A 17,046-nucleotide genomic window follows, 5' to 3' on the forward strand; every position below is an offset into this window, starting at 1 on the left:
AATCCAGGGAAAAAGGGCGCGAAATGATTGTCTGCCGTTGCTTTCCCGGAGGAAGGAATGACATGCAACCTTTACCCAGAACCACCCGCGACAGTGATTTTTGCCCCATCAGGCACTGGGATCTCAACCCAGAATTCCAAGGGGCGGGAGAGACTGCAGGAACTAATGGGATAGCTACGGAATAGCTACCCACAGTGCAACACTCCAGAAATCGACGCTAGCCTCGGACCATGGACGCACACCACCGAATTAATGTGTTTAGTGTGGTTGCGTGCACTCGACTTTATACAGTGTGTTTTACAAAACCGGTTTATGTAAAATCGGAATAATCCCATAGTGTAGACGTACCCACAGTCATAGCTGTTTACTGAAAAATCAAGCTATAAGACTACTTATTGTCTGTATCATTGAAGACCCGAATATAGAAATTTTCACATCAACAAAATTAACTAAGTTCTAATTATCTATTCTTATTATCGTTGATGTCATAGTCAGAAAGAAATGTTTACTATTTCCTCTTGAAAGCCAACCACATAATTTCTTTAACAGCTTTTGGTTTTTAAGAATGAAATATTAACATGAACAGAGACCATAGCTTTGGAATTTTGTTAAATATGTGAGAACAAAGGAGAGCAGATCAATTTCACAAAAGGACACCTAGTCTTTTAGCACTTAGAACATATGCATTCAAATTTTAAGACCTTGAGAAGAGCATAGGATCTATGTCTTATCTGTTTGCTTGGATGCTGTTGGTAATGTGCACTTTTTGAGTTCATATCCTAATTTTTTACTACTATAGTACCAAAATTGCCTTCTATGTATATGATGATTTAACAAATCTGATGGTTGATCTCTAGTGCATGACATTTTGACATATGTTAGGTGGTGAAAAAGGAAAATGATGATGGGATATTACTGTTTTCTTAGGCTGGAATATAACAAAAAAAACCCCAAACCTAATTCTTGATTTGAATAGAACAGGTGGCTGATGCCCTAATGTGGATTGTCCAGAGACTTTGTTATTGCTGAGCAATTGCAATTTGTAGTTTCATGTCCTTCATAAGTATTTTGGAGACATTAAAGGAGAATCCAAAAATCAAAGAAATAAAAACCAACTAGCTAAAAAATGTGATTATAGAACAAAGATGTGTGAGAGGCCATTAACGTTCACTTGTCTTGTATGAAACACTGAAGTACAGATGAGGTATTATCGCTTGTGTGAATAGTGACAACTATAGTTAAATGTGCCTACACATTTCCATGCTAAATACATTTATCATTTGCTCATAACGTTCTCATTTTTTCACCTTTCTGGCTGTTATTTTCCAAGTCTGGTCTGTAACTGAAGTGGAACTTTTTGGTTAGTTGGTTGTTTTTTGTTTTTTGGAGGGAATGTGGAGTTTGAGCAAAAATGATTCAACCATTTTTGAGTAGGAGAGCAGTAGAGAAAAACACTTCATACTCTTGAAAAACAAACAAACAAACAAACCTGGAAATAAGGCATAAACTTTTAACGGTGAGAGTAATTAATCATTGGAACAATTTGCCAAGAGTCATAATGGATTCTCCATTGCTTACAATTTTTAAATCAAGAGTGGGTGTTTGTCTAAAAGATATGCTCTAGGAATTATTTTGGGAGACTTCTATGGCCTGTGCTATACAGGAGGTCAGGCTAGATGATGACCATGTCCCTTTTGGCCTTAGAATCTATGAAACTCAATGTTTTGAGGCTTTTATTAAAACCTCTCTGACTCCAGAACTCGGGAGTAGACCAGTTGAAATTGGGCAGAGAGACTATTCTTAAGGAGGAAAGATGCTTTTGACATTCCACTGAAAATTGGTTATAATTGGTTATGAGTAGTTAAAGATTGTAGTTTACACATGTGTGGTAGGTTTTAATTACTTTCAACCAAGAATAACTTGAAAAAATATTTTCTCTGTATAAATTACACTAAGTACTTAAAAAAAGGAAATAAGAGAACGTAAGTACTTAAAATACATTTGTTTTGCACAGACCTAAGGATCCTTGTACCCAGACCAAGTTGTGAACTGAGACCAAATGTATTAATTTGTTTTGATAAAGTAGTTGCAAATATAAATATTCAGTTTAATTGCCATTCAGAACAGTTTTTTATTTTTTTATTTTAAATTGTCCTGCATTCAGCTTTCCTCTTCCCTTCAGTAAGATATTTAAAATTAACTGTTGCATGATTTCCTTACATGCTGTGCAGTCCAACTTATTCACTGAGGTTCAGATTCAGAAAGTTACTTAAGCATGTGCCTGTCTTAAGAATGAAAGTGGCTGCATTGAAGTTTAAAATGAAACATTAAGTATTTTGCTTAATTGGCACCTGAGTGCCTGACCTGCTCCCACTGAGTTCTAAGGATTCTTCAATGAAGCTTAAATCGCTTCTTATTTTTGTGTTAGGAAATGAGTATACAACTGAGGTTTATTTAAGTAATTTATCGGAGTTCATAATTTTGTGTTTACATATACATCTTGCATTTGTATGGAAAACACTTTTTTCCCCTTTAGGAACTTGTCTTCTGTGAGGTTCATTTCTCTAATATTTTCACCTCAGTGTAAAAAAGTTTTCCCAATGTGCTATGTATTTTCCTTCCGACCCACAATTAAAGATGTTTTGTGTAACTGTTTCCTGCAGTTGTAGTTTAGTGACTCATTAGTACTTGAGAAGAACAGTTGTTTCAAATATAATGAGAAAAAAATATGCTATAACATATCCAGAAGACAGTTTTACCTTTCATATGTACAATCTTTTCTTCATTTTAACAACATCTATCTGGTGAGGACAGCCTTATTGGGTTTTGTTAGTCTTATTTGGCAGTCTCTGTTTGTAAATTTTCTGCATAATCTTCTAAACTAACATCCCCCTCTTGCTGTTTTTCATTTTTCCTATTATTTTACAGCCTGTTTCTCTTCTACACTGCTTTATCAAATGGTACCTTAATTACAGGAAACAGAGAACTAGGAATAGCTTTGTAATTTATTGTATACTGGTTTTTATTTTAACTTTTAATGATCTACATTTTACCAGCTTTGGAACTACTCAATCCTTTTTCTCCTACCTCTGTACAAAATGCACATTCTTAAAATTCAAGCACCTCAGTACTAAAAGAAAACGCACAGCAAATGAACCCATTAATGTTAGAATAAGTTGACTGAGATTCCTTTAACTTAGTTTCCAGAAATGTGTAGAGGAAAGAGAAGACTTTTTGATAAATGTTTTACAGAAAACATTCGTTTGTGCTTTTGTGTTTCCTCATATGTACATACCTATCTGTTTTTGTAATTATAAAACTGAGGGAATGGGTATCTGGGGAAACAATAAATTAACATGTACTTTTGTTTGAAAGTTTGTTGGTTTTTTTTAAGAGAATTCTGCTGTTGCTGTCTGATTAGACATTAACATAGCTTTTTTCATATTAGCTGTGTTTCTGCCACTTACAGGTGATTAAGTTCTCATGACATCTGGCATTTCAGTTGTACTCTGGGCTAACTTCTCCTCAGATCCCCAAATAGTCCCTCTTTTTATCAATAGCAGCTTGGTTGTAGTGTATGCAGAATAACCAAGATAAATGTGTGTTTTCACCCTCAGAAACACTGAATGTCCAGCTGAGTCTAAAACCCAATGCAGAACATTATGCTGTGTAAGCTCATAAAAGGCAAGAATAAAGATGGTTACTTGGAAAGCATGGACTGAAAAAAAAGATAATCCAAACTTTCAGGATTGAGTTGCAGGATGCAGTTGGAACTAATTCTGTGAAGTATTTTTAATAACCAGGATTGAGTTGCAGGATGCAGTTGGAACTAATTCTGTGAAGTATTTTTAATAACCAGTGTGCATAAAAATCAATGACTTTTAATTTAAATCAGATTTTTGAGGAAAAATGTAGTTAAAAATAGTTTTAAATAAGATACATTATAGCTCAAAGGTATCTCATCATGGAATAGGTATTATAAATTCTAAATCTATAGTATGAGAGAATATATTCATGTAATGTTAAAGAAAAGATTTGTAAATGAGTTCCAATAGTTCATGGATTAGGGACCCAATCTGTTGGGGTTTCACAGGCTTCTGTATAGATGATTTAGGTTAATCTTTCTATCTACCCAATGGGACTCAGTGCTCAGTCTAGAAGATACCATCAGAGATGCTTAGTTTTGCAGTTCTCAAACTGTGGATTTGTATCTCCAGAGGTAACATGCTTGGTAACAGCAATAAATAAATAAATAAATAAATAAGTAGAGGTGAGAAATAACAGACCTCAACTCTATTGTCCCTCTGCAAATTTGTGTACAAAAAGTCAATCCTTTACTCCTCTATAAAAGTGCAACGTTTCAAAAAGTTCAATGAATAGAAGATTGTTGAGGGGTGGAATAGATCTGGACAAGGAGAGGAAGTCTGGAGATAAATGTGAGAAGTGAGGGACATATGATTGTTTTGTTAAAATATTATATGTTTGCTGTTGAAGAAAAAAATCCTAAATACTTAATGTTGTTGTTTTAGTTAAATAAAACAATTTAAAGGTCTGTCTGGTGGTGATCTCTTCCTAATACAGCATGGCAAGAAAATCCTCCCAAATATTGATTAACCTGTTGAATTGGAAATAGTTCACCTGCCAATGACTTCATAAATATCTGCTTCAATTACCTTTGGTAAATGAAATAACCAAATAATCATTCATTTTCTGATACAGGTGTAAAACTAATCTGAAATGTTTTTTCAAAATAAATCACTGTTTTAAAAATGTATAATGTATACCTTCTAAAAATGAAACCTACATCTATCTCTTGAATTGTGAAGAATATGTATTAAGGTTATAACAACCAACAAGAATGCATTTTATGTAGAAATCCATGATTAAATCGAGTCTTCCTGACTAATGATCTAAATCAAATCCACCCTATTAATAACATGTCTAGGAATCATGCTGGAGTTCCAGTAACCCCCAGATTAAATGCATTTTTCTTTCATTGTCACTGTTTTTTTAAAGACTTTGTGAATCTATATAATTGGGTGAAGTAGGACAGTGAACTGAAAACATTCAATGAATCTCCTAAATGTGTTCTCATGATACTTTCATAAAGAAAACAAATGCAATATTATCTTTCCCTTGCTGGAAAAAATGTTTTTCTTTTTAAATATCTATGGTTGGGATTTTTAAAAGAGCCTAAATGAGTTAGGCGTCTAACTTCAATTTTTGGAGTTGATTGTCTTACTATCTTAAGCTCCTTTGAAATTCCCAGCCTAAAGAATAAAATGTTGTTTAGAGGATTGTTGTGACATCAAATTGTCCTGCTATCATAAAGTCAAAATCTGCCAAGTGTTAAGAATTTATTAAGGCTGGAAACCCAACAGTGCAATAATGCATAGTGAGTGTAAGTAGAACTGGTGTATACAGCAAACATTGCTAGCTGCATTTACTTCCAGGGAGTTTCTCTTTTCTTTGCTGTTCACAAAACTCTAATGTAACTTGTGGGACAATAATGTTCATAGAAAAAGCAGTAAGTAAGTATCAAACAATGTTTGCAGAATTCAAATTTTGTTTCCAACTTATGCTCATCCAGTCTGGAAGTAAAAGTAGTTCTCTACAACCTGTAACCAGTGAGACTTACTTACACAGGTTCAATTTCAAATATTAAATACTTGCAGCAAAGTTCTCATGTTATCTATAGGTCAAGAATTAGTCATAGAAATTATTTGACAAATAAATTTGAGAATCTACAGCTGCTGTCAACCTATTTATCATCAGAAGAGGTTGAATTTGCTGAATAAATTATTCATTTTGAATTATTCATTCCACTCTAGTTATAAGTAAGCATTGTAAGAGGATTGTCTATTTGTTTACATGACATTCTCTTTATTTTGGGCATGTTAATCAACTCACCTTCATTGATTAAAGTTAGCGGTGGTATCCTGAAAGGACTTTTTGTGGGGGAAGTAGCTGGATCAGGTGGTGGCCTTATGTCTCTGTCTCTAGGATAACTTGGGTCCCTCTGTATCTCATTACCTCCCAAAAGGCTGGGAGTATAGTGCTGTCTGTTAGGAATGTGCTGTGGCACCACCTGAACAAGAGGAGGAGATCCGTCTGTGTCCTGTCGTGACAGTATCTGCAAGCACTGCTCTTCCAGTAAAGAGATAATCACAGACTGATTATTTACAAGATCAGTTAGTGCTGCATATTTTATTTCAAGCTCCCTGTATCGTGTTGCCATCTTCAACATTTCTGTTGTAACATTGAGGATTTTGTTTTCCAGTTGGGAAAGCTCAAGTGAATTATCACGCTTTCGGATTATCTCATGCAAGAGCTGCATGTAGAGCTGAGTGACTCGGGAGTTCATGTTACGACTTTCTTTTCTCAGCAGTTTTACCTCATTCACAATATTTCCATCCACGTCCACCACTAGCTGCAAGATATCAATCTCCCGCTTCTGTTTGGACAGTACTTCCTTCAGGTTCTCTATGTCCATCCTTGTGATTTCATCTTTTCTGTTATCTGCTCCTAGTCCTTTGGTGTTTACACAGATTGGCCCTGTTATTTTTTGTTCAGGAACCAAGAACGTATAACCACATTTTTTTCCTTCCTCTCCACCGTCTGTTGAACGAGGGTGCCTCTTCGGGGATATTTTACTGAGTTCAGACTTTTCTGTGCAGTGTCCTGTAGACAGTAGTAGGAATAATAGCACACCCAAAGTCCATATAGATATCTTCATTTTAAGATGAATGTGGTGGCTTTCAGAAGATTAATCATTGGATAAATAGAAAGAAAGTTAATTAATCAGAATCCAGTTTTAAGGCCTTACTTTATATCATGCAACATCACGGAAGAGCACAAATTTTTACTTATGACACAAATACAACCGAGACATCTCTGCTACAGATGTTGGCCAAACTGAGATTTTCTTACCGTGTTGTCAAGGTTCCTTCCCCACTCTGAACTTTAGGGTACAGATGTGGGGACCTGCATGGACATTTCTAAGCTTAATTACTAGCTTAGATCTGGTATCACTGCCACCATCCAGAATTTTCAGTGTCTGGATCACTCACTGTCCCCCCAAAACGTTCCCCTTCCTGGGTAGCCTTGAGGGACTTCACCGATACCCTGGTGAACACAGATCCAAACCCCTTGGATCTTAAAACAAGGAGAAATTAAGCATCCCCCCTCCTTTCCCCCTACCAATCCCTGGTGAGTCCAGATCCAATCCCCTTGGATCTAAAAACAAGGAAAAATCAATCAAGTATTCAGAAAAAAAGGCTTTTAATTAAAGAAAAGAAAGGTAAAAATCATCTCTGTAAAATCAGGATGGAAAATACTTTACAGGGTAATCAGATTCATATAGCCCAGAGGAACCCCCTCTAGCCTTAGGTTCAAAGTTACAGCAAACAGAGGTAAAATCCTCTCAGCAAAAAGGAACATTTACAAGTTGAGAAAACAAAAATAAGACTGACATGCCTTGCCTGGCTGTTACTTACAAGTTTGAAACATGAGAGACTAGTTCAGAAAGATTTGGAGAGCCTGGATTGATGTCTGGTCCCTCTTAGTCCCAAGAGCAAACAACCCCCAAAACAAAGAGCACAAACAAAAGACTTCCCCCCACCAAGATTTGAAAGTATCTTGTCCCCTGATTGGTTGTCTGGTCAGGTGTCAGCCAGATTTACTGAGCTTCTTAACTCTTTACAGGTAAAAGAGGCATTAACCCTTAACTATCTGTTTATGACACATGTTAAATTTAATTATCACAAAATTACATATTTATTTGGACTTAAACTGCATTGAACAACTTATCTCCTTTCTTGAAGCATCAAGACCTGAAAGATGTCAGGCAGTAGACATGTTTTAGCTTTAATTTGAATGAATACATTTTCAGAAAACAAGTTCCAGTATGTTCAGATAAAAGTAGTTATTTGATAATAAGCCTGGCTCCATATGTTCATAAATATTAAAATATGGAAATATTGTAATATTTTTGTAGCCAAAAAAATATGTAAATCCTGATTTGGGCTTTCCAGAAAATCTGAGGTTGAAACAATTTTTGTAATTTGCAGAATATTAGCCTTAGTTCTACATATTTTTATAGTTATGTCTACACCTAGATTTACAACTAGTGGCTTTGGAGATCTCCCTAACATGGTTGTCATAATTTTACTTTGAAAAAAATGTATTCAAGTAAATTTGGTTTGTAAGAAACGTAATGATAGGGTTAGCTGTGAGATCATGTGCCCTGACCTGATGAAAATGTGATTATCTTTTTTCATATATGAATGAAAACAAGTAAGTGATCTTTGTTTTTGTGAAACTAAATATTTAGAATGTAGTGTCTGGGATCATTTGATGTTTAATACTGACCACTACACACTAGGGAACGTTGAGTGCCTGCGAGCAGGGTCTACACGGGCCAGTTAGCGTGCAACATGTTGGTTCACTTAACAATTCATACCCCTCTGGTGCACATTACTGCACCTTGTGGACAAGCCCGTCATTTTAATGACAATTCTGATTAAACAGTTCATTAGCAAAGAATGTTTGCTTTTTGTGACTTTTTCTCCTAAAAGTTTGATTTCTACTCTGAGGTATAATAAAACAAACACACTGCAAAACTACAAATCAGATTGTAAAAAGCAAGGTAGGGGGAGAACAACTTCCCACAAATTGTTTTATACTTCAAATTATATTTTCTTCAGCAGGTTAATATTTACCTTTCAGAAAACATACATGGTGGTTAATGGACTACATTCTGGTAGAAGTGAAGAAGCAATAGGAGTATTTGTTAGTTTTATGCATGCTTTTAGGTGTCCTAAAGAGTATTAAGGGATTTTTATTACCAATCATTTAAAAAACAAGTCTTTAATAAACTGTCCTTTTTTCCTAACATCTTTATGATAAATTTGCCATTATTCCAGATAACTTGTAAAGAAGCAACCCATTAATCTGTGAAAATGTCAAACATGCGTTATCAGCTATAACTGTTATAAATTAAACATATGACACATTAAAATAATGTGTTTGCTTAAACTGTTATGTAGAGAAGTAAGAATACATTGAAAAATCTGAGGACTATTGATTAAATTTTCCCATTTCTCTTTGTTTTGTATTTGTTGTTATAAATAGCGAGTGGTATTCAGACCCAGAATAAATTAACTATTTTTTATCATTATCTTTGACTAATTGACTTGTGGAAAGGTGATGGCTTCAGAGATGATTCACTTTTGTCAGGGAGATTTTTCTCTCTCTCTCTTTCTCTCTCTCTCTCAGCTATGGGCAGAGCTGAAATTAATCTCTCTCTCCTCCTCGGCCTAATATTAGCAGATTGTACACAATACTGCACAATGGTCTCTGTGTGACTTACCAAGAGCAGCAGAGTAAAACTAAGTAGAAGTTCATTGGTTTCATGCTGCACTTGCCACTTTTGCACAAACGCTTTGTGCAGAAGTATCAGCCCAGACACAATCCTCCTCTTCAGGAGGGAAATTGGTGAGTACCCTATGGTACAGGGGTGGATAACCCTTGGTACAATGGATACCCCACTCATCCCCATTTTCACTGGACAGTCCCTAAATGGAAACAACTGTTCCGCACCCACAACAGGACTGGCAAAGTCCGGAGAGAGAGAGAGAGAGAGAGACAGAAATTCCTCACCTATTTAAAAAAAAAAATGCCCTTTAGCCTAAGTACACTGGGCTGGGATTCAGGTGGTCACAAGTTCTTGTCTTATGCTACTCACTGATGTTAGAGTTGCTGTCTAGCAAATAGCTGTGTAAATAACTGGTAAATTGTCAGATTCCCTCTATGATCTGGTCCATATACAGGATATCTATTTCTTCTGTCAGTTACTCTTTTAGCTTAAGTTGTAGAGCTCTGTGCTATATGTCTGAAGGTCCTGGTTTCAAAAAATATTGATTTATGCAGGAAAACATAATACGTGATCATATAATTGAAAGGTCACAATGTATTTGAACAAGGTGTCAGAATTCAGGTTGCCTTTAGTCATCTTAATTCTGGCATTTCCTAATTTGTGAGTAATTGATTTTGCAAATTTCACATTTTTTAACATTTTCATATGATTTAACAATCAAGACCTTCAGTGTTTTACCAGAATGTTGAATATTTACATGGTTTTTCTGTTTTAGCCAGCAAGAAAGTATTGACATATATTTCTAGTCTTTTTTTAAATTGGATTACTAGACTGCCAGAGCTAAATGGTATTTTTCAAACAAATAGCCACTGTTAAAAGACCATTGTAGTGAAAATTTAATTGAAATAATGTACATTTTGATATTCCTGCATATTTCACAATTTATACACAGTAGCAAGTGATTGTCAATAACAAAACATTTAAACAGAAAATACACCACTTTAAATACTTTTTCCAGAAGCGGAACCTGTGTGGGTGTTTTGTTAATTGTAGAAATAACTGCTAAAGGTACACTGTCTGTGAAGTCAGTAGACAACAGCAACATTTTTTGTCATGATATATTTCAGGACAAATTATGAGGTAGTCCTAGTGAAAAGGACAAAAAGTCAGAGAGGAAGAGTTATGCTACACTAAATCACTAATTTGTGTAGTCTAATCCATATGAAGGTAATCCCCTCCCTCATATGTGTAATGTACTTAGCCAATTGTGCAATGCTTAGTGTTCGAGGTAAACTTTTTCAGATGAGTCATGATAAAAATATCAGAAATCAGAGCCATTTGCTGTAATATACTGTACTTCTCAACAGATCCTTGACTAATCAAACTAAATTTGTAATCCCAGCCTGGCTCTCCTAACTCTCCTTAAAAATGGATGTTTATAACTGGGGTGAAAGAGACCTTAAAAATATGAACTCAATAAAAAAAACTATGTTCTGGTCCTTTTTCACACAGACATTTCAAAAATAGTCTTGTAAATACTTTTAAAAAATATAAATATTATGGAATCCATGGTTGTCACAAAGACACAGCCTAAGTAACGGTTTTAAAATTATTGAACAAATGGAAATAAAATTGGTATGCTGTATTTTTTCTCTGAAATACAAGTAATATTTCTTAAAAGCAAATGTGCTGCAATAAAGCACCTAGTCCATTCAGATTTTCTGCTGTAGTCTACTTTTGTAAGTTCTTTTAATGAACTAATTAATATATATGTGTCTATCCTGTATACACATATACATTACTCATCATATGAGTAAAGTTACAAACATACCTAAGTGTTTTTAGGAGTGGGGCCACAGACATTCTGTCTGACCATAAAAGGAATTAAATGGTCTAAAATGGAATAACCATGACAACAGTTGCTCAAGCTGTGTCTTAGAACTCCAAAATAAACAAATGTTTAAACCTTCTGCTGTGTGGACAGCTGGTCTGAAACTAAGATGTGCCTATACACACGCAAAGATGAGTTCCTTCTGAGAGACAGACTTCGTTGTTAACTTGTGTGCTGTCACAGAAGCTTCCAACTGTGAAAACTTTGGCTCCCCTACGTGTGTGGTATTCAGCAGTTCAATACTGATGTTGACTGACACAACTGGGGTTCCTAATAAGGTTGTAATAAAAAGTTCATGTGGCTTTGCATATTCACTCACCAAATGGTAGAACCTTTTCCAAGCAGTGCCCATTAGAGTGCATGTGCGCCCCCTCTTTTCTGTTCCCCTCAGCCTTTCTGAACATTCTGAGGATGAGGCTGTATAAGGGGACCCTGTAACACATCCCTCAGTCTGCACCGCTTCCCGCAGCCCCCATTGGCCTGGAGTGGCAAACCACAGCCAGTGGGAGCCACAATCGGCAGAACCTGTGGACGCGGCAGGTCAACGAACCGGCCCGGCCACCAGCGTGCTTGACGGGCCACGTGCCAAAGGTTGCTAATCTCTGCTCTATTGCCTCGGTTCCTTCCAACCTCTGCACCAGACAGAAGTGAACTGCTTCAGTCTGTTTGGATCTGGGAATTTTCTTTATTGATAGTGCTTTTGGTAGCTTTTAGTTGTTAGTGTATATTTTAGTTTAAGTATAGTGATAAGTGGCAATTTAGTATAGCTGGTAGGCTTGCTTCTGCGTAATGGTGAAGCCAAAGAAGAAACCAGGGGTTTAAGAGATGTGCTTCATACACAGCTGTCTTCCTGGCATACAATGACCACTTTAGATACCTGACATGCCTGGGCAAAGGTTGTACTTCTGGGTGTTCATTTTCACGACTTTCACATCCAGAGAGGCACAATGAACTGCAAGTGCTTCTACTTAAGGAAGTTCTAGCTGCTAAACCTTGTTTTGAATGATTGTTCAATCCAAAGTCCTCAGGCCAGTTTCTGCTTCTGTGGCTTCCTCTAGCAACACTAAGCGTCTTAAAGGTTTCAAGTCATTCTAATCTTCATTGGTTCTGGCTCAGGATCCTTCTGTTAAAGCTGTCAAGGCTTCCAAGGCACTGTTGGTGGGAAAAGACAATCTGCCTGCTAAGGATCTTAGAACCATGTCATCGGCTCCAGCTGTAGTGATTCCAAGGAAGAATGTGAGGGAGAAGACAGCCACTGTTAGCAGTGTCAGACCCGATACATCAGACTTATAGAATCCATCCTACTCTGTGGCCTTTGCTGTTTCAATTCTGAAATCCAAGTTGGTTCTGGGTTTAGCTTTGAAGACCAGAGATGTGGAGCTGAGTATTTCTCCAGATCTGGTACTCTCCAGGTTTATGGGATTGGCTCTGTCCTCCACTCCTGTTCAGGGACCATCCTCTGATCTAAAGAGGTCTTTTACTGTGGTGGCTGATATGCACCATTTCGTGTCTGAATATTTCTCTGATCTGACTGAGGGGCAGTTGATAAGGAAGAGACATGCTTCACCTGCTCTGCAATCGGTATCCATTTCTCATGAAGAGAAGAGCAGAGGAGATTTAGTTTTTCCTCTGAATCTATGCCCCCTTGTCCGGAGACTCCTACAGAGTCATCAATGAAGATCTTTTTCTCACCTTTTATTTCTCTTCGCGTTCCAGGTCTGATGCTGTAGCTGGTGCAGTCCACAGTGGATCCAAGATTGGATCCTTATTTAGAAGAAGAATTAAGAGATCTGATCATCTCAATTCATGTTTACTCAGCCAGGGTTCCCCAACTCCTTTGTTGCCCCTCCTAAAGGTATGTTTCCTGTTGTAAAGACTGGCAGTCCTGGACTCCACAGCCCTATTGTGTTCCACCAAAGGAATTTTTTAATCATTCTTCTTATGGATTGGGAGACAAAGTTTCATCTGATAAGGATCCAATAGCTCAGAAATCTCTGGATCCGATTGCACTGGGACTGTCTTCAGCTCAGAAAGTTGTGCCTGATACACTATCTGAAGAGGAAGATGAGGAGAGAGCTCCTCTTTTTGAACCAGAACAAATGGATACTGACTTTGACCCCAATTTATCACCAGATGAACATGTGGGTGTGGCTTCTGCTTCTTCCCCTTCTGAACACATTTTACAGTTCTGTGACCTGATGGATCAGATGGCATCCACATTAAGCCTGCTTTTGGTGTCTGTGGAGGAAACCTCCCATATGGTATTCAACATTCTTTGGGCTACCTCAAGAAATATGCTGCCATACCAATTCTGGTTGGTCCTTCACAGCCTGCTAAGACTGTTTGAACAACTATTGTTTTTTGCCATACACTTTGTCCACTTTTCTAAAAAGAGGATCAGCTACCCCATGATGGGGTTTTCTTAATTCCATACATATCCTGTGTCTAAGTTGTTGGTGGTAATTGCTGCCAGTTAAGAGGCTTAGGTCCAGCCAAGCCCACTCCACTCCGCTGGCACAGAGAGAAAGAAGATTGATGCACTTGGGGGAGATTTTTTTTTCCTGTCTCTTCTCTCAGTATTAGGATGGCTAGTTATCAGGCGGTGATGACCTGTTATCAGTTCTGTCCATGAGAAAAGATGTCTGTGTTTGTCCAAGATGATAAAAGAAGGCACATGAATGCTATTTTCACAGCAGGACAATGTGACGAAGTATGGTCTAAGGGCTTTGTTTGATGCTTTGGACTTTTCCGCCAAAGCATTAGCATCCACAGTTACCTTGAGGAACATGCTTGGCTGCATTCTTCTTCCCTTGCTGTGAACACAAGAATTAAAGTGGAACATCTCCCCTTTGAAGGCAATCGTCTTTTCCGGAACAAAGCAACTGAACTATTGGAAAAATTGAAGGAAACTAGATCCACTGCACAGTCACTGGGTCTTTAGCCCTATGTTAGGAGTCCTATGCCTTCTTTCTGCTCTCAGACAGTTTTACCTTCATTCTCCTCAAGTTACAGCTGTCAGCAGTACTATCAGCAAGCTACATCTTCATCAGCATAAAAAAAGAGGTCTGAAGATCCAGACGTAAGATGAAACAACTTTCTCCCTCCTCTTTGTCTTAATTGAATGCCAGGCATTGGTTTTGATGTTAGGATTGAGAGTCATGGACCAATCAGCAAGCATCTATCCTTTCCTTTATTTGGAGACAGGCTATCCCAATTCATCAACAAATGGAGACTTATTACATAGGACAAGTGGGTCCTAGAAATTATAGAGAAGGGCTGTGTCATTCAGTTCAGAAAAATTACCCCCTTTCAATTTCCCTTCTCCTACCCTTTTCAGGGAACCTTCTCACAAGGCTATTTCACTTTTGGAAGTACAAAAGTTGCTCCTGATGTGAACTATCAAGAAGATACCCAAACATCTGTAGAGTCAGGGGTTTTATGCAAGGTGCTTCCCATTAGAGAAGAAAGGGGGGTGTTTCATCCAATTTTAGATTTAAGAAAATTGAACAGATACATTTAGAATATTTGATTTCTTATGTTAACTCAGCCTCCATTATACCCTCACACTTGCAATTATGAATTCGTTCTCAACTCTCAATTTAAAGGATGCGTATTTTCAGATTTCTGTCCAACAGTCATCAAAAATATCTTCATTTCATAGTAGCACAATGGTATTTCCAATAAGTCCTTCCCTTTGTGCTGTCCACTGTGCAAAGAATCTTTACTAAGTGCCTTACTCTGGTAGCAGCACATCTGAGGAAATATAGTATTTTTGTTTACTCATATTTGGATGATTGGTTGCTGAAGGCTGCTGCATGCAAGGGTCTGTTTCTTTACATCAGGGTTATAACCTCCCTCCTTTTGGATCTGGGTCTGCTTCTGAATGTCGAAAAATTGAATCTCTGTCCAACCCAGAGAATTCTTTTAATAGGTTCTGTGTTGGACTTGGTAGTAGGGAATGCTTTGCTCCCAGAGGACAGTTTTCTGAAAGTAGTGCAGTCTGTTTTGGAAACATGAACTTGTCAAACCCAGGAAGTGATCTGCCTGGGTCTCATTGGTTGGATGGCATGGCTAATGCTATTTATGTAATTTTGTTTGCTGACCCCAGAATGAGTTTGATGCAGCACTGGATATCTCAAGCCTAGAAACACAATCTAGACAGACTTCAGATTTTGTCACCATGCCTCAAGATGTTCTAAATTTGTTGAGGAGGTGGATGGACAGATCAAATTCTCAGAGATCTGTTCAATCTCCCTTCACCAGTAGTCACCATATCTTCAGATCTTTAAACAACAGATGTGGAGCACATTTAGGTCTTCTTACAATTCATGTATACTGGACATTTCAGAAAACCAGCTTGCTTATAAATGTGCTGGAGTGAACAACCCTTCATTTGGCTCTCAAATATTTCCTTCCTCATATAGAGGGGAAAGTTGTTCAGGTATGATGATGGACAATGCAGCTGTGATGTGCTACATCTAACAAACAAGGAGGTGCTTATGCCTTCCAATTATATGTCAAAGCAGTCAAATTATGGGACTGGTCTGTCTGGTGGCCCTGTATTTAGCAAGGTAGGGCAGTGTGCTGGTAGATAGTCTCAGCAGGAACAGTTCTCAGATGCACAAGTGGTCCCTGAAGATCCAAAATAGTGCAAGACATTTTCTGCAGCTGGGGTTGCCCCTACATAGACCAGTTTGCTACAAGGTTCAGCCAAAATTGTTCTCTCTTCTGTTTAAAGGCAGGAAGGGACAGTCATTCCACCTCGTATGTTGTCTTTCTGCATTAGGGAATGGGGTCTTCTGTATACTTTCCCCTGCCCCTTTCCATTAATTCAGAAAGCAGCACAGGAGATTTGTCGGGTCAGAGCAGCATGAATTATACTGATTGGTCTAGCTTGACTAAGCCAGCATTGATTTGCTTCAGCTGTCAAACAGGGTTTGCATGCATCACCCTCTGTCTCCAGATCTCTTGTTCCAGCAACAAGGCCAATTCCGTTATCTAGATCCTCAGCCTCTTAATTTGGCTATCGGACTTTGATTAATCTTGAAAAGTCCTGTTCTTCATTAGTGCAGAATGTACTGCTCACTTCTAGAAAAGTGTCTGCTAGACAGTGTTTCCTTTTAAACGGTCTGGATTTGTTGCTTGGATGCAGGAAAATATGATTCTCTAGTCCAGCTTTATTCCCTGTATTTTGGAGTATTTAATGGACTTAAAATCTGAAGAGTTATCCAGTTGTTCTTTAAAAGTTCACCTGGCAGCTGTCTCAACTTAACCATATTTTTGTTGATGATGGTAGATTGCCTTTTGTGCATAGTATAAGTAAAAAGTTTATGAAGGAGTTATCTAACATGAAATTCCCTTTTGAACACTTAGCAGAGTGTTCATTCTTTTATGTATAAAACAATATTCATTATTCATCCAGAAGGGTGAGCAAATTGCATATCCTAATGGTTGATCAGCCATTTACAATTTTTCATAAAGTTAAGGTGGTTCTTAGACCTGATCCCACATTTTTACCCAAAATGATTTCATATTAATCAAAAAACTAAATTTACCAGTATTTTTCCCAAATCCATGCCCTAATAAAGGGAAATCTGTGTTATCTGCTTCAAATTCTAGAAGGGTTCCTGCGTATTATTTAAATAGAACTAAGAGTTTTAGAAAATCATCTACATTGGTTTTGTTTCTTCTGTCAAGAATCATGAGAGTCACTCTGATCAGACTATTTCTAGATGGTTTAAACCATACATCGTTGAATGTTACAAGTTAGCAGAAATTC

At 37.4% G+C, this 17,046-nt stretch overlaps 2 protein-coding genes across 7 annotated transcripts in view; one reads left to right on the forward strand and one right to left on the reverse strand.

The window, feature by feature from the left end:
* The window catches only part of RALGPS2 (Ral GEF with PH domain and SH3 binding motif 2), a 281,794-nt gene that overhangs the window by 165,201 nt on the left and 99,547 nt on the right, over positions 1-17,046 (forward strand). The gene's annotated exons all lie outside the window — the stretch shown is intronic.
* Positions 1-17,046, reverse strand: part of ANGPTL1 (angiopoietin like 1) — a 44,436-nt gene that overhangs the window by 15,870 nt on the left and 11,520 nt on the right. Inside the window, 1 exon segment of the mRNA XM_030571860.1 lies at positions 5,911-6,755. Within this exon segment, the coding sequence (XP_030427720.1) occupies positions 5,911-6,736 (826 nt within the window). The 5' untranslated portion in view covers positions 6,737-6,755.

Source organism: Gopherus evgoodei, chromosome 8, assembly GCF_007399415.2.
Source record: "Gopherus evgoodei ecotype Sinaloan lineage chromosome 8, rGopEvg1_v1.p, whole genome shotgun sequence".
Lineage (NCBI taxonomy): Eukaryota > Metazoa > Chordata > Testudines > Testudinidae > Gopherus > Gopherus evgoodei.